Source organism: Carcharodon carcharias, chromosome 1 (genome assembly GCF_017639515.1).
Source record: "Carcharodon carcharias isolate sCarCar2 chromosome 1, sCarCar2.pri, whole genome shotgun sequence".
Taxonomy (NCBI): domain Eukaryota; kingdom Metazoa; phylum Chordata; class Chondrichthyes; order Lamniformes; family Lamnidae; genus Carcharodon; species Carcharodon carcharias.
Window position 1 is genome coordinate 155,550,515 of NC_054467.1, and position 17,469 is coordinate 155,567,983.

At 41.2% G+C, this 17,469-nt stretch overlaps 1 protein-coding gene across 4 annotated transcripts in view; it reads right to left on the bottom strand.

The window, feature by feature from the left end:
- lonrf1l (LON peptidase N-terminal domain and ring finger 1, like) overlaps positions 1-13,052 on the bottom strand; it is a 34,733-nt gene extending 21,681 nt beyond the window's left edge. For all 4 annotated transcript variants that reach the window (XM_041191202.1, XM_041191212.1, XM_041191222.1 and 1 more), the window contains exons 1-4: positions 12,547-13,052; positions 9,080-9,198; positions 6,809-6,931; positions 1,881-2,024 (exon numbers count right to left, since the gene is read on the bottom strand). In XM_041191202.1, coding sequence (XP_041047136.1) covers positions 1,881-2,024; positions 6,809-6,931; positions 9,080-9,198; positions 12,547-13,045 — 885 coding nt within the window. In that variant the 5' untranslated portion in view covers positions 13,046-13,052. The remainder of the gene's footprint in view (positions 1-1,880; positions 2,025-6,808; positions 6,932-9,079; positions 9,199-12,546) is intronic.
- Between the last annotated feature and the right edge of the window lie 4,417 nt (positions 13,053-17,469).

Genomic DNA, 17,469 nt, shown 5'->3' on the forward strand with positions numbered 1-17,469 from the left:
AACTTCAATGTATCTTCACTACATTCGGCTGACGATGAAAAGATTATTAGAACACAACATAATTGCTGTTGATCTGTCCAGAGTTTTAAGAGTGTAGAAGAAAATGTAGGCTCTTGAGTTGTGATAATTCTATGATGTTATGATCCTGTTAATGCTACTTGCCACATGCACTTGCTTTTGTTTTGGTTAAGCTATAATAACTATAAATACAATATTTGTAATTGTGGAAAGTTACTTGTACAATATGCAATAAGCTATTTGTTAGAGGTTTAGTAAGAACTTGTAAAGAATTGGTATAGTACAGAATCTATAAAGCTATTGTGAAGAAACCTTCACTATAATGAGGCTTCCCTGACCACCACCCCCCATGGGGTCAAGTGTGAAAGGTTCAGGGCTCCAGCACAGGTGCAGAGAGCAGAGACAGACTGACAGCAAAAACATCTCCCAATGACAGTGCTTTCGTGGCGCTTGCGATGGAGATGAGAGCTGGCATTGATGCAAGCAGAGGGAGGCGCAGACCGCTCATGTGCAAAAGATGACATGAAAACAACAATTACAGGACCAGGATGTGGCTCAAAAAATGAGCCCACCTGAAATTTTTTGACAGGTGCTGAAGAGTCGGCAGCTGAAGTGCTGCCTTTAGCAACCGGGGCTCAGAAGCCCCATGAGCCATTGGTATCTGCGTGCTGCTGCGAGATGGGGCTCAGAAGTCCAAGAGTAGTGCTGCTTTGCTCAGAGCAGCCAGAGAGCTGGGATCATGCTGGTGGTTAGATGCTGGGGTGCAGCCTTGTGAATCCAGTGGGATGCAGTTTCTGGAGAAGAGACTAAGCAACTGGGAGCTGATAGTCATTGGGACAGCCTGATTTGGAGCAGTTGTTGAGAAAAATCAGAAGCTACATGCTCAAAAGGGAAGCTGAATCCCTCGTGAGGAAGGCAAGAGTTTAAAGGATTTTGTGACTCAGTGAACGCTGATGTCCGGGCGGGTTGTTGAGAAATTCGTGGGATCTGTCTTGGTTGTATCTGCCATTTAATGTGCAGATTGTGGTGCATTCGACTGTGTTAATACATGTTTACCTCATTAATTCTAGATGTTAGAATATAAGATAAATAGTTTTGACTGCATTGCTAACTTTTGTATAGTAAAACTTCTTCTGTCAGTTTAAAACCATGGAATCTTGTAGCCTTATTCTCCAAGTACCTGTGATTTCAAATTTCGTCTACTTTACAAAAAAGTTACTGGCCCATTACGAGGTCATAACAAAATTGGAGTCTGGTCTAGGATCATATCTCATTTGCCAAAGTATGTTTCCAATCCAATTTATTCACAAAGCAATATTCTAATATTTAATGCATCATTAATTTCTCCCTATTTGAAACACCTATACATGCACAAAATTACTACTAATGCATGTGGAAAATTTGTTATAAATAATCTGCATTTTCCTTAAAAAGTTACATGTGTATTAAAATTAATTTTTAATCCAATAAAATGTGTTTAATCAAGTATAAATATTAGCAAAGCGGCTGAAAGGAATTTAATGCCTAGTAAAGTGAAGCAACAAACTTGAAAGCAAATAGTTGGGTAAGTGATTAACTCAAATGCTTTACATTATCTACTTTCAATGCCGATTGCGTCATGTTGCTGTTAAACAAATTCGTAACATCCAAGTTATAACTTCTATGCTATGTTTTTGGTTACATACACAACCAGAATTATGCAATTGTTTAGTTGTTGCCCCATTAAACAAGAACTGCTGAGGCCTATGGGTTCATATTTGCTGAATGTGATTTTCAGAATTGCTGAAGTTGACACTAAACGAGCACAACAATCTAAAAATCCGAAAAAGAATGTAAATAGAGAACACAGCGCTATCACTTACCTCATCACCTTTCAGCTCTGTTGAATTTGGTGTCATTCGAAAGCAGCCTACATTAGTAGACAAGTGATCTGGTAAATCTTTGTTTCTGATGTGTAGACATCCTTTGACATTCTCAAGAACAGGTGACAGCAAATCACACAAAATCTATGCATGGCATAAATATGTTGTTAAGTGTTAATATGTGTGGAAAATTTATATTAAAGAATACCATTATCTTTTTTAAAAATGTTACGCGGACATTTAATTTTTTAAGCTTTAAAGTATTGTTTAAAAATCAGGTATAAATATTAGGAAAAATGGCTGGAAGTGCTCAGAAGCAACAAACTTGACAGCAAATAGGTGGGTAAATGATAAAACTCAAACCACTTTACATCATCTGCTTCAATAATTCCTCCCAGTGCCAATCAAGTCATAAGCATTTCACTAAGACAAAAATAAAACAAATGGAAGGAGGAAAATTCTTAATGGCTGAATGGAATTTAAAATTCCTACTTTAAAGGGACAGCATATGTGCCCCCTTAATTTACCATCTCATGATAATCTTTCAATATACAATGATGTTACACAGAGTAACATATGTTGACGACAGGCTCCCAAAATGAAAGGTTACCCAGCCCAAGGTTGAGAGATTTTAACTGGAGTAAGTCAACGTTGAGAGATTTTAACTTGGGTGGCCTGACTTTGTGCATACAAGCACTGCCTGATCACTGATGTACATAACTGTAGCTCCCTATTTTCATCATTCCAGTCATTAGTGCAACACCAGTAATGCAAATGCTGCATAATTTAAATGCCAGAAATCATCTGTAGTTACATATAAATTGCAATCAACATTTGTCCAGGAAGCATGGCTTCACTAAACAAACTACCCAAGAGACAGGACATCTTTTTGAAGAGATGTTTCAGTCAAGGCTCAAAATTGCTAGAACATTATTAGATGAGCTTTACACCATTTCAAATTCTCAAAGAATTGATTTATTGCAATTCTCCACAATTCTTAACAGATTTCTTGTAAAGCGTTTCTCTGCTGAAATAAGCAGTTAACACTTGCTTTTCTTTTTTCTGTATAGAGGAGTGGTGTTCAAGTCAAAAAAGTATCCATGTTCCAAAGTGCAAAACTATACAATTTATTTATTTGTTTATAAGGTGTGGGCATCGCAGGATAGGCCAACAATTATTGTCCATTCCTAATTACTCTCGAGAAGGTGCTGGTGAGCTGCCTTCTTGAAATGCTGCAGTCCATGGGGTGTAGGTGCACCCATAGTGCTGTTAGGGAGGGAATTCCAGGATTTTGACCCAGCAACAGTGAAGGAATAGTGATATAATTCCAAGTCAGGATGGTGTGTGGCTTGGAGGGGAACTTGCAAGTGGTGTTGTTTCCATGCTTCTGCTGCCCTTGGCCTTCTATATAGTAGAGGTCATGTGTTTGGAAGGTACTATCAAAGGAGCCTTGGCGAGTTACTGTAATGCATCTTGCAGATGGTACATACTGCTGCCACTGTGCATTGGTGATGGAGGGAGTGAATATTGAAGGTGGTGGATGGGATGCCAATCAAGCAGGCTGCTTTGTCTTGGATGGTGTTGAGCTTCTTGAGGGTTGTTGAAGCTGCACTCATCCAGGCAAGTGGAGAGTATTCCATTACACTCCTGACTTGTGCCTTGTAGACAGTGGATAGGCTTTGGAGAGTCTGGAGGCAAGCTACTGGTCACAGAATTCCCAGCCTCTGACCTGCTCTTGTAGCCAAGGTATTCATATGGCTGGTCTAGTTCAATTTATGGTCAATGGTAACCCTCCCCGCTGGATGTTGATGATGGGGATTCAGCAATAGTAATGTCATTGAATGCCATGGACTGCAGCATTTCAAGAAGGCAGCTCACCAGTAGCTTCTCGAGAGTAATTAGGAATGGACAATAATTGTTGGCCTTGCCTGCGATGCCCACACCTTATAAACAAATAAATAAGATTCTCTTGTTGGAGAATTGCCTAGCAATTATAATGTGAACGTTGGTCTTGCTGCTTTTGGATACAGACTGATTCAGTATCCAAGGAATCATGAATGGTACTGAACAATCATCAGCAGACATCCCCACTTCTGACCATATGATGGAGGGAAGGTCATTGATGAAATAGAAGATGTGAGTCCAAAATACTACCCTGAAGAACTGTTCTTATGCATTTCAAGTAACCAATCATGTTCCTTCCTCTCTCCAGTTTCATGGTACTCCACTTTAACATGACCTTATCTCTGGAGATCTTCCCGCCACAGCCTCCAACCTCAGTCCCCAACCCCATACAGCCTCTTCCTACCTCCTTCCCAAAATCCACAAAGACAACTATCCTGATAGGCCTATCTTTTCAGCCGGCTCCTGCCCGACTGAACTAATCTTATCTTGACTATTTTCTCTCTCCTTGTCTTCCCACCTACATTTGATTCTTCTGACGCTCTATGCCATTTCAACAATTTCCAGTTTGCTGGCCCTAGCCTCCTCTTCGCTATGAACGTCCAACCCACCTACACCTCTAGCCCCCATCAGGGCAGTCTGAGGGTTCTCTGCTTCTTCCTTGAACAGAGGCCCAAACAATCCCCATCCACCACCATCTGCCTCTGCCTGGCTAAATTGTTCACTTGTCTCACTTCCTTCAAAAAAAAAGTGTGGCTATGGATACCTGCACAGGCCCTAGATATGCATGTCTTTTTGTGGGGTATGTGGAACATCCCTTGTTCCAGCCCTATTCATAGCTCCTCCCACAACTCTCTTTCCAGTACATCAATGACTGTATCGGTGCTTCCAATTTCCACCCCTCTCTCACCTTCACACAGTCCATTTCCAACACTTCACTTCCCTTCCTTGACCTCTGTCTCCATTTCTGGTGATGGACTGTCGACCAATATTCATTACAAGCCCTCCAACTCCCACAGCAATCTTGACTACACCTCCTTACAATCTACGCCTTGTAAGGACTCCATTCCATTCTCCCCGTTTCTCCGTCTCAGTTGCATCTTTTCTGATGATGCTACCTTCCCCAACGGTGCTTCTGACATGTCTTTCTTTTTCCCTCAGCCGAGGATCCACCCTACTGCAGTTGACAGGGCCCTCATCCGCAACTGACTCACTTTCTGCACTTCTGCCCTCACCCTCCCTCCCTGAACCATGATAGAGTTCTCCCTTGTTCTCATTTTCCACTCCACCAGTCTACGTTTTTGTAGGATTATCTTCTGCCATTTCCATAATGATGCCACCACCAATTCTCACCAACTCTGCCAACACTCTGAAGGGACCGTTCCCTCTGTGAAACTCTGGTCCACTCTTATCACCAACATCTCATCCCCTTCCCATGCAATTGCAGATGGTGTAACAGCTGCCTCTTTACCTCCTCCCTGCTCACCGTCCAAGGCCCAAACACTCCTTCCAGATGAAGCAACGATTTACTTGCACATCTTTAAATTCAGACAACTGCGAGCAGCAAATACAATGTGGCCTCCTCTACGTTGGGGAGACTAAACGCAGACTGGGTGACCGCTTTGCAGAACACCTTCACTCAGTCCGCAAACATGACCCCAACCTTCCTGCTGCTTGCCATTTCAACTCACCATCTTGCTTACTGTTCACATTTCTGTCCTTGACCTGCTATAATGATCTAACGATGCCTAATACAAGCTGTAGGGACAGCATCTCATCTTCCTCTTAGACACTTTACAGCCTTCTGGACTCAACATTAAGTTCAACAACTTCAGACCATGAACTCTCTCTTCCATTTAGATTTTCTTTTTCTTTTCCCCATCCCATTTCCCTGCCAAGTGTCAGTCTGTACCTCATTCCCACTGTATCTTCTTCTCATGTTTTTTGCTTTCAGACAGCACTGACCCTTTTTCTAATATTAAAACATTCTGCTATTTTGCTTTCAGGCGGAGCTGATCTTGATTCTGCTATTAACACCTACTTTGAACCAAAGCTTTAGTGTTTAATATTACCACTTTGTTGTGTTCCAAAACATCTTTGTAATTTAATCTGTCCTGCCCTCTAACCTATCCCTGATCTTCGATTTTGCTCTGCCTGCTCCCACCTTGCCCCTCACAATTCAACAGCATAAAACCCATAACATTTCTACCCCTTTCCAGTTCCAAAGCAAATTCACATTGGACTCAAAACATTAACTCTGTTTCTCTCTCCACAGGTGCTGCCATTCCTGAGTTTTTCCAGCATTTTCTGTTTTTGATTTCCAGCATCCACGCTATTTCAATTTTATTTTAAGTACCAGGTAGGTATGACTTCAATTGAAAGATGAAGTGAAACTACAAAAAAAGCAAATTAGATCAAAACAATTCAAAGATTTTTTTTAAAGTATTTGCAGACTACTTAAATAGAATATAAAAAAAAGAGCAAATGCTGGAAATCCTTAGCAGGTTAAGCAGCAACTGTGGAAGGAGAAATAGTTAACATTTCAGGCTGATGACCAGTTCTGATGAAAGGCCAACGATCAGGAACATTAGTTGTTTCCATCTCCACAGATGCTGCCTGAACTGTTCAGTACTTCTAGCATTTTCTGCTTTTATTTCAGGTTTCCAGCAGTATTTTGCTTTTGTACTTGATGTATTAACCAACTATAGGAAGTCCTTGCTCAGAGGCAAGGACTAAATACCTATTCTTAATTAGCTGGTAACCACTGAAATGTAACTCCTGCATCAAATCCAAAACAATGTAAAACAATCATCTCACTCAAATGAGAATTAAATATATGTGCTCAATCACTCTTGAATAATGTAGTTCAGGAAAAGATCTGAGGTGATCCATATAGCCCAGCATTCTCTCAAACAAATGCGTAGAGAATTTAGACTGTAATCAACTCTGCAGAATACACATCCATCTACAATGTAAGTAAAGCCCAGTCAACTACAGAAATCCTTATAGTTATATAAAAACAGTACCTTTTCCACTTCTACTTTTGCTGGAGTAAAATCTTCATCCAAGGCCAAACACTGAAGAAATGATTGTACAGCTTCATCGACCAGCCCCATGGTATATAGGACTCTAGCTTTTCTAAAGTATCCCTGAAGAAGTTAAACAACTTTTAAAGAAACTTACGTACATAGACCACTTGTTGTAAACATCTCTGACATATTCAATAACGATTTTCTGATTTGAATTCCAAATCCACCCTTCGCATACTTTTCCTTCTAGATATGTCAAATTTCAAGATGAAATGTTATTACTCCACCCAAGCACCGAAATACTAAACCCACTTGAGTCTGAATCATTATCAAATCTGATCAATTGCCTGGTTTTAACATTTTCAAGCTATTTATATCACGTATTATCCAGCTATACAATAACTTCTTTATATGCAGAAAATGGGATCAATTGAAACATAAAATCTTGTATACCCCATTAGGTTTCAAAACAACATCTTTGGTTAGACATGTAGCAACAATCCTCGGCAAAGCAAAATCCAGAGAGTCATGCACATAACCATCCACTGCTCAAACAAAAAAATAAAAATGTCAAATGTATGAGTTAGAATAGGCATTGTTCCATTAACGATGGTTGAAAAAAAAAACACCCTAGGGTAATGAAGGACAGACACTATACTGTTAAAAGCAGTAAAAACAAATTTACATGTAGACCTGAACAAACAAAGCTTTATGGTGACTCTGTCCAGATTAAAATTTCAACCTGACCATGTAATCCTGAAATAAAAATGGAAAATGCTGGAAATATTCAGCATCAGGAGGGAGAAATAGTTTAGTACTTCAGGACTGTGACCATTCATCAGAACAGTGAATGGTTAGAAATATCATTGGTTTTGAGTAAGTGAAAGAGGGGACGATGGGAAGAAGAACGAAAGGGAAGGTCAGCGACACAGTGGAGGGCAGGAGAGATTAAATGACAAAATTTCATGGTGAATGGCCAAAGGGAGTTGTAATGGGATAAGTAAAGAAACAAAAGATGTATCTAGTGGAGGTGTGAATGGCAGGTTAACTGCTGACTGAATGCGAAGTAAAGGAAATGAGAGAAACGAGAACAAACAAACCAGTGTAAAAAAACATGAAACAAAATGGTAACAGTGATCAGATATTCACACCTTAGCTAGACACATATTTTGTTTCTTTACTTGTCCCATTACAATTCCCTTTGGCCATGCATCATGAAATATGTCATTTAATCTTTCCGGCTCTTTCCACTTATTCACAGACTGTCCTTTTATTGTTCTTTCCCCCTCACCCACGCCGCCCCCTAACCCATCCTTTCAATTGTTCAAAACCTACTACATCTCTATATTTCCCTGTTTCTGATGCATGGTCATCAACCCAAAAAAACATTCACTCCATTTGTCTCTCCACAGATAGAGCCAGACCTGCTGAGTATTTCCGGCATTTTCTGTTATTTCATAATTTTAGCATCTGCAGTATTTGATTTTGTATTAGCATGTAATCCTAACACTGCCTTTTCAGATGGTTCAAATAGTATTTTTTTTACATTACATTATAAAAAAGTTTCAGGATTAAATTAGCATTGCTCTTAACTTTCTGCTTTGCACAATAAAAAAAATTCTTAAATTACTTGCAAAATAAATCTAAAATGATTTTATAGCACCAGCAAACACATTAATATTGAATGCATTGCTTTAATTTTTTACACGTTAAAACTGATCAGGCTAATTCAGACTTAATAGAGCTCAAAAATTGGGCTTTACTAATGCCTAAAGATTAAGGGTTTTTTGTATTCGATGAGGATGGGGATATTTAATGCTGAAAAAAAGAATTCTTCCCAATTTGGGCACACAGTACGAGCACAAGGGAGATGGAGAAACAATGAACTTACATTGCACTTAGCATCATGTCTCAAAAATATTACAACTATAAAATGTATATAGGACATCAGGAGAACTTTACAGTCTTCTTTCAATAGTACCACATCCAGCTAAACTACCAGAACAGGCAGACACGATATTGTTTGCTGGCTAACACAGAAGGAGGCTCCAATAATCCAATGCTTCTTCAGTACTGAAATGTCCTTTTAAAATTTGGATTTTAAGAAATGTAGATTAAAGGTCAAAGTGCAGGATCTGACTATAGTAAGGCTGTAGGAGAGATGATGGGATAAATTAGGTTGATCACTAAATTAATTAGTATTGGACAAGATTGCAGTTTCTTTTTAATTATGAAATATATAATGATGAAATACACAATATAGCCTACCTCTGGCCAAGCAGGCCTTCTTGAACACACTGCTTCCATATCTTCAATCGCTTCTTTGAATAGTTGAAGACCAGCATATGATTCAGCCCTGTAGCTCTGTAGGGCAACATCACTGGGTTCTAAAGAAACATTAGGGATCATATACAGAATGTCTATTGTTGATTTTTGTATCAAAAAATTTCAGCACAGAACACCAGTGAAAACTTCTCACATGGCTTCTGTCTGTGCAACTTGTTCTCTTCTATGCAAAGAGTCAAATACATTATTGATCAGAGTGTTGGGGACATGCATTAAGCTGTGAGAAATCTTATTTGGATTTTGATATCCCAGTACACCTTTTCCCATATCTATGTGCTTTTAACGACCATAACTGTAAAATTTGAGAGATCTAACCTTCATAGTTGCAGCTGGTCTTCACTGTTAAGCTACGTGCTCGTATATTTGAAGTAGGAAAATGTATGCATGGTCAGGATAGGTTAGAACACTGAGATAAAAACAAAAAACTGCGGATGCTGGAAATCCAAAACAAAAACAGAATTACCTGGAAAAACTCAGCAGGTCTGGCAGCATCAGTGGAGAAGAAAAGAGTTGACATTTCGGGTCCTCATGACCCTTCAACAGAACTAGGTGAATCCAAGGAGAGGGGTGAAATATAAGCTGGTTTAAGGTGGTGGTGGTGGTTGGGGGGGGGATAGGAGCAGTCACTGCTTGCTTGTCCCTACAACCACACCATCCCCCACCCCTCTCCCCCCCACCCCCTAAAAACCAGCTTATATTTCACCCCTCTCCTTGGATTCACCTAGTTCTGTTGAAGGGTCATGAGGACTCGAAACGTCAACTCTTTTCTTCTCCGCCGATGCTGCCAGACCTGCTGAGTTTTTCCAGGTAATTCTGTTTTTGTTTTAGATTAGAACACTACTTGAGATGGTAAGCTATTGACATAGGAATTGCTAGATGAGAAGAAAAACAGTCCACCTAGTTTGGTTTCTATCATCCTGGTAGTTACGCAGTTATGGAGTTGCTGTCTAAACATGGTAATCAATCTACAACAGACCTAGGCATGAGGCCAGGAAAGCCCTCAGTGGTTGAAAACTTTGGTAACCATAGGTTCAAATAGCTCCCAAATAGAAAACTCTTGCCATATATATTTCAAATTACTCCATGTAACCCAAAATACTGTTATTTGCATTTGAATGAATGAAGCTCCCCTTGGAACATGCTCCATAGATTTAATCACGTCCGTACTGAATTAATGTTTCTGAAGAGTTTGAATTTACCCAATTCAGGCACAGTGTCCTATGGTTCAATTGTTCATTATCTACTTTATCTAGTCCCTTAGAATCCTAAGAACAGCAATCACATCAGCTCAACTTTCTTTTTTCCAGTAAGGTCTTCTAGCTCTGGCCTTTGAGCATCCCCAATTTTAAAATCGCACAATCATTGGTGGCCCCTCTCCAAAACTCTTCGCCTGTCTACACCTTGTTTTCCTCCTTTTACATGTTCCCATGATGAAGCCTAGGGCATCTGGCCTAATATCTCTCAATGTGGTTCCGTGTTTTTTTAAAAATAAAGTTTCTGTGAAGTGTGTTGGGATAATTTAGTAAGTTAACCACACTACATAAATACAAGTTGGTGATGTTGTCGTTGAGAACATGCCCAACTTGCACCACTCTTCATAACTCAGTCCCTCCATATTTCTAGTTGTCTTCTTCCTTATCCTTTGAATAGCTGCAATATCCTTCCTTTACTGCAGGTACTAGCACTATACACAATATTCCAAATGTGGTCATGCCAATGTTATAAAGTGACAAAATTGATTATCTCGCTACCTTGGCTCAATATTGACCTTTTAATGCATTGCAATAGCTGATTTACTTTATGCACTGCCACTGATCATTGTTGTGACTGACAATGAAAGTTATTAGAACCTGCAGATCAAATATTTATCTTTCAGGTGGGAGAAAATAGTGGAGGGAAAATTGAAGAGTAGCAACTGACAACTCAGTGCATTACAGACAGCAAAACTGGTACTCCTTGTTCTGCTTCATTATCAATCTCACATAGCATTGAGATTTTAAAAATATTCAATAGACAGCATTATGTAAATAATTTGAATTGTTTATGTCAATATAACCAAGCTTGATCCCAAGCTTTCATGTGCTGCAAAATACAAGATGTTTCCAAGTGTTGAGCAACTAAAGTGATTTGTAATTATTCTTGGCTGCTCCTTAGACAAGTGATTTGGCCTGGCAATTCCATTTACGCATCAGCCCAGACCTCACCCCTCCTTATCTCCGTAACCGGCTAGTTAAATATTGGCATTTTCATAAATGCGAGTAAATAAAAATGTCAGTTTGAGTCAATCAGGATTAAAATTGGGATAGGGTGGATGCAAGGAGGATGTGTCCTCTTGTGGGGGAAACTAGAACTAGGGGACTGTTTAAGAATAATAATTTTTAAGACAGATGAGAATATTTGTCTGACGGCCATTAGCCTGTGGAATTCTCTTCTCCGGGGAGCTATGGAGGCTGGGTCATTTAATTTATTCATGACAGATTTTTGATAGACGAGGGAGCAGACAGGAAAGTGGAGTTGAGACCACAACCAGATCAGCCGTGATCTTACTGAACGCAGAGCAGGCTCGAAGGGCTGAATGGCCTACTCCCGCTCATAAGTCCAATGTTCCTAGACTCTATAAAATATATGGATAAACCTAATCATTAAAAGTAAACAATGCTCATATGTCCTTGTTTAACACATGCCAAACTATTTTCCAAAATTAATCGTTTTGTAGGTTTGTACATTTTTTGTAAGCTTATCACATTCTACATCTTTCGGGTTACATCAATATCCCTGATGTGCGTAAAACATGCTGGGAAGCACGTTTGACAATTAGCAGGAGGAGCTGTTTGCTGCATTTTGAAAACACTGCGCTACTTGATATTTTAATTACGACGGAAGCATATTTAATACAGTATATCCTACAATCTGCACTGTAGCCTAACTGATTACACGTCTGTCACGTAATGTCCTGGCAAAGAAAAGGAGGCACGGCGCAGTGAGAAACGCAGCGGCAGTTTCTGAAAGCGATGATGAAACTTTCAATAAGTAACTAGGAGTGTTTACGTAACTAGGAGATTGCCGTCTGGGAAGGCTGTAAGCTCATGGGTAACAAAGTTGTTATTGTTTCACCATAATGATCTAAGAACTGAATAAAAAATGTAAACACTTGGGGACAAAAATCCCTATCGCCAATCCATCAATCTCCTGGGAAAGGGGGCTGATTTCTTTGCGCGGGGAGGGGGGCGCGCTCCTCCCAGCCCTTATAAAACACACACTTCAGTTATACAACCTAGTGTCTGCAGCGCTTCATTGCACAACAAGACGAGCCAAGAGGTCAGTGCCAGGGAGTGAAACCCCAGTGAACCTGAAACATATAAACACCACCCTCCCCACCCGAGACTCACTCAGTTCCAGTTGCTCCAGCAGTGTTAAGGCCTCAGGAAAGCGGCACTGGGCCACTAACTCCTCCAGTTTGATTTTGTCCCGAGTCCGCCGGACCTCGGCCGGGAACCACTTGGCCATCAGGTGGCTGAGGATGACATTGGGGCGCAGGGACTGAATGTCGGCCGCTGCCGCTTCCCCACAGCCCGGACAGCGGGGGCTCTTCCAGAGGCAGCGCCGGCACCAGGTGTGTCCACAACGAAGGGTGACAGGTTCAGCCAGCGGCTCTCGGCAGCCGCCACAGTCCAGGAGGCCGCCGCCTGCCCCCGGGTGCCCGGGCTCAGGGTTCGAGATGCCGGCTCCATCCCCCTGCTCTCCCCGCTTAAAATGGTATAGGAGACATTGCACCAGGCCACCCAGCTGTTCAGGCTGCAGAGTCCCGCAGCTCCCGGCCACCAACCGAGCACTATCCCGAGGTTTGATGCGGCCACTCTCCATCACCCCACTCGGAACCGCCGACATTGTTAAACTGACCAGCGCATGCGCGGTCAGAGCGTCCGGCCACTGGCAGGCACCAGTCACCGGTCGACACGTGACCGCAGAGCGCGGCTTCCATTGGTGGAGAGCGGGAAAGGACGGGGCCTGTGTAACCGTTACAAATCAACTGCCGCAGATGTTTCATAACAGCCGGGGGCCGCAGATGTTTCATAACAGCCGGGGGCGGGGGGGGTGGGAGATGTAGAACAAGTACAGAGGAGGACATAAAAACAAAAAGAGGAGGACAGTTGGGGAGGGGTGTGTTATAGAGGAGGACAGACATTCCGAGGGTGGGGAACAGAGGAGGACAGACATCGGGGGGAGCGGGTACAGAAGAGGACAGACATCCCGCGGGGGTGGGGAGAAGGGCGGACGTCACGGGCTGGCGGAGAGGAGCTGACATATATCCCATTGAGGGAGGTGACAGACAATCAGGGCTGAGGGTTGTCAATGGTTTGCCTTGGCTGCAGGCTGTAGGGCATTCCTTTAAAACCCAACATAAGACAACATTACAAAAACAGAATTACCTGGAAAAACTCAGCAGGTCTGGCAGCATCGGCGGAGAAGAAAAGAGTTGACGTTTCGAGTCCTCATGACCCTTCGACAGAACTTGAGTTCGAGTCCAGGAAAGAGCTGAAATATAAGCTGGTTTAAGGAGTGTGTGTGGGGGGCGGAGAGATAGAGAGACAGAGAGGTGGAGGGGGTTGGTGTGGTTGTAGGGACAAACAAGCAGTGATAGAAGCAGATCATCAAAAGATGTCAACCACAATAGTACAATAGAACACATAGGTGTTAAAGTTAAAGTTGGTGATATTATCTAAACGAATGTGCTAATTAAGAATGGATGGTAGGGCACTCAAGGTATAGCTCTAGTGGGTTTTTTTTTATTTTTTTTTATATAATGGAAATAGGTGGGAAAAGGAAAATCTTTATAATTTATTGGGAAAAAAAAAAGAAGGGGGAAACAGAAAGGGGGTGGGGATGGGGGAGGGAGCTCACGACCTAAAGTTGTTGAATTCAATATTCAGTCCGGAAGGCTGTAAAGTCCCTAGTCGGAAGGGACTTTACAGCCTTCCGGACTGAATATTGAATTCAACAACTTTAGGTCGTGAGCTCCCTCCCCCATCCCCACCCCCTTTCTGTTTCCCCCTTCTTTTTTTTTTCCCAATAAATTATAAAGATTTTCCTTTTCCCACCTATTTCCATTATATAAAAAAAAATAAAAAAAAACCCACTAGAGCTATACCTTGAGTGCCCTACCATCCATTCTTAATTAGCACATTCGTTTAGATAATATCACCAACTTTAACTTTAACACCTATGTGTTCTATTGTACTATTGTGGTTGACATCTTTTGATGATCTGCTTCTATCACTGCTTGTTTGTCCCTACAACCACACCAACCCCCTCCACCTCTCTGTCTCTCTATCTCTCCGCCCCCCACACACACTCCTTAAACCAGCTTATATTTCAGCTCTTTCCTGGACTCGAACTCAAGTTCTGTCGAAGGGTCATGAGGACTCGAAACGTCAACTCTTTTCTTCTCCGCCGATGCTGCCAGACCTGCTGAGTTTTTCCAGGTAATTCTGTTTTTGTTTTGGATTTCCAGCATCCAAAGTTTTTTTGTTTTTGTTTTTTTTGTTTTTATAAGACAACATTACTTTGCCCCACTGCCACTAACGCAAAACCAAACCTTTCAAAAGGTCACAACTAATAATGGAAACTTCCAAAGTGTAAACAATAATGTTATTATTTCACTAGTCACTCCAGTCCCTCCGGGTGTACAGTGCCTGCGAAATATACAGACATATATCAGTGATATACATTCATACATTCAACTATCTCTCTATCTATATGTAGCACAATCAAATACATAAGATTCGTCTGGTGCATAAGACGAGACAAATGCTGAGATTTAAATGTATGAAAAAATAAAGACTGAACAATAACAATTTTCATTTATATAGTCTTCAGCGTAGTAAAATATTCCATAGTACAATATCCAACAGAAAAAACGGGGGCAAATTCAAGAGAATATATAAGTGGATGAAGGAAATTATAAACTGATGCAAGAAGCTTCAAAATATTTAGCCCAACCGGGACAGAAAAATAAATGCATCGTGTGTGTTATAGAACAAATGCAGTGTGTTTGATAGAGAGTTACATATTGAATTATATTCTTATAATTACAATGTTTATAACACCATTCGATTTTTCATAGTGTAGATGAGGATTCAGGGTCAAGTGTTTTAAGGTCAAGCAGGGTTAGAGGTAGGATGATGGGGTGGCGGTTCTGTGAGGGGATTGGAACTACTTTGGACAGGAAGAAGGAGCAGATAGGAGAAGAAGAGTGATGGGGATGGAACAGACCAATATGTGACTCAATAAGTGGTAGGTGAGGGAAAGAAGGAGAAAGGTAGGAGGAGAGGAGGATGGAGGAAAGGGAATAGGAAGAAAGAGGAGGGAGGGAACAAGCCAAAAACCTCATTTGGGTAAGAAGGGATAACTGTGGGTTCTAGAGCAAATGGGAGAAAGTTGGAGAGATTTCCCTCCCCATCTTCAGGTGGCGGAGCCTATGACAGAGGCAATTGCATTATTGGATTATACTGTTGGATTGGGACAACAAGTAATAGATACCAAGCAACAAAGAGGATGTGTAACTTGGAACAATGGATTCTTCCTGTGGCTCCATTTGTCATAAAAATTAGCAACATGACACCTCATAATATTTTCAGTATTTAACTCAGCAGTGTAAAGATTCATACAAACATACAAATATCCGAAACAGGAGCAGAAGTAGGCCATATGGTCCCTCAAGCATGCTCTGCCATTCAATAAGATCATGGTTGATCTGTTTGTGTTTTGAGTTCTACATTCCCATCTACCCCAGATAATCTTTGATAATGCAAACATTAAATTCCTCTTTTATCCTGTAGCACAAATTATATGTTTTATAACAAAATTAAGTTTTAATTCTAGGCAACAGCAGCATTATTGAAGGAGGTGACTTTTGCATTTAATTCTTGAAGGGACTGTTATAAAATCAATGCAGTAAGTTTCATAACATCCTGGCATGTGATGAAGGGAGAGGGAGAAAATCTACCTGTATTTACAGATCCAGCATCAATCCTGTTTTAATTTATAAGCAATTCTGTGTTATATTTTATTTTTAATTTGTGAAGCATTGTAACTATTTAAAATATCTTCTGTTGACTGCTTTCTGGAAGATATTTCTGAGCATGGGAGGTTTGAGCAACAACAATAAATTGTATTTATTTGATGCCTTTGGCATAATAAAATGTCCCAGGGCTCTTCACAGGAATATAATAATGCAAAATTTGACATCAATTTATACAAGGAGAATTTTGGGCTGGATTTTCACCAAGCTGTGATGATTCGGGAGCACTTTAAAAACCGTGGGTGGATCCTGATTCCAGGATTCCCTACCTCATTCTCAGGATTTCCAATTTTCAGGAGTGCCTTTTAAGGATGCAAGCTCATGACCCGAATCTATACTCACAAACTGGCTGGCTCCATTATGGTGATAAGCATGTCCTAGCCTTCCACAATTTTCATGGAGTCAGGCCAGCCTTTCAAAGGGTCTTGGTCCACGGCACCTCGGACAGGTCATGAACAATAGCCGGCATGAAGGGAACCTTTTGAAAGATAAATTCAAAACATCCTCCTCATGTCCCCCATGCCAAATTATGCTCCCCACCCACCCCCTATGGCCCCTCATGCCCCCATGTCAAGGTATGCCCCCAACAACCCCTCTGGTCCCTCATGCCCCCACACACACACCCCCCCCCATCCCAAGCTATGGAACTTACATGCCCATTCACCCACTAAATAGTCTATAGAAGCAACGAAACCTATAGTGACAGTAATATGTATTAAAAAGAGCTTCAAAAAAGGTATTTGGCTCAGAGCCCAGAAATCCATTAGCCTGTAGAAACATTTGAGCTCCAGGGAAAACATTGCTTGATTGACAGCTCTGGCTGTCTGATCTCTTCTGTCAATTTCACTATATTTAATTACACAAGATAAAGAGGTTTCAAGTACTTGCAGTTTCTGCTTTTGACACTTTTATTGGGTTGTAGAGAGGAGGTTTTTGAGAAAGTTATCAATAAATGACTGTTAGTTTTACACCTTTTTTCCACATCCTACTGTTACTATAGGGTTCATTGCTTTTATACAGTGTATAGTGGGCGAGTATGCACATAAGTGCCACAGCTTGGCATGGGGGGCATGAGGGGCCATGGGCATTGTTTGAGCACATAGCTTGGCATTGGGGCATGAGGGGCCATAGCAGTTGTTTAGGGGGCATACCTTGGCTTGAAGGCCATGAGGTGGCATGGATGGGACATGGAGAGTGTGTGGGGATTGAGGGTGTGTGAGGGCTGGAGGGC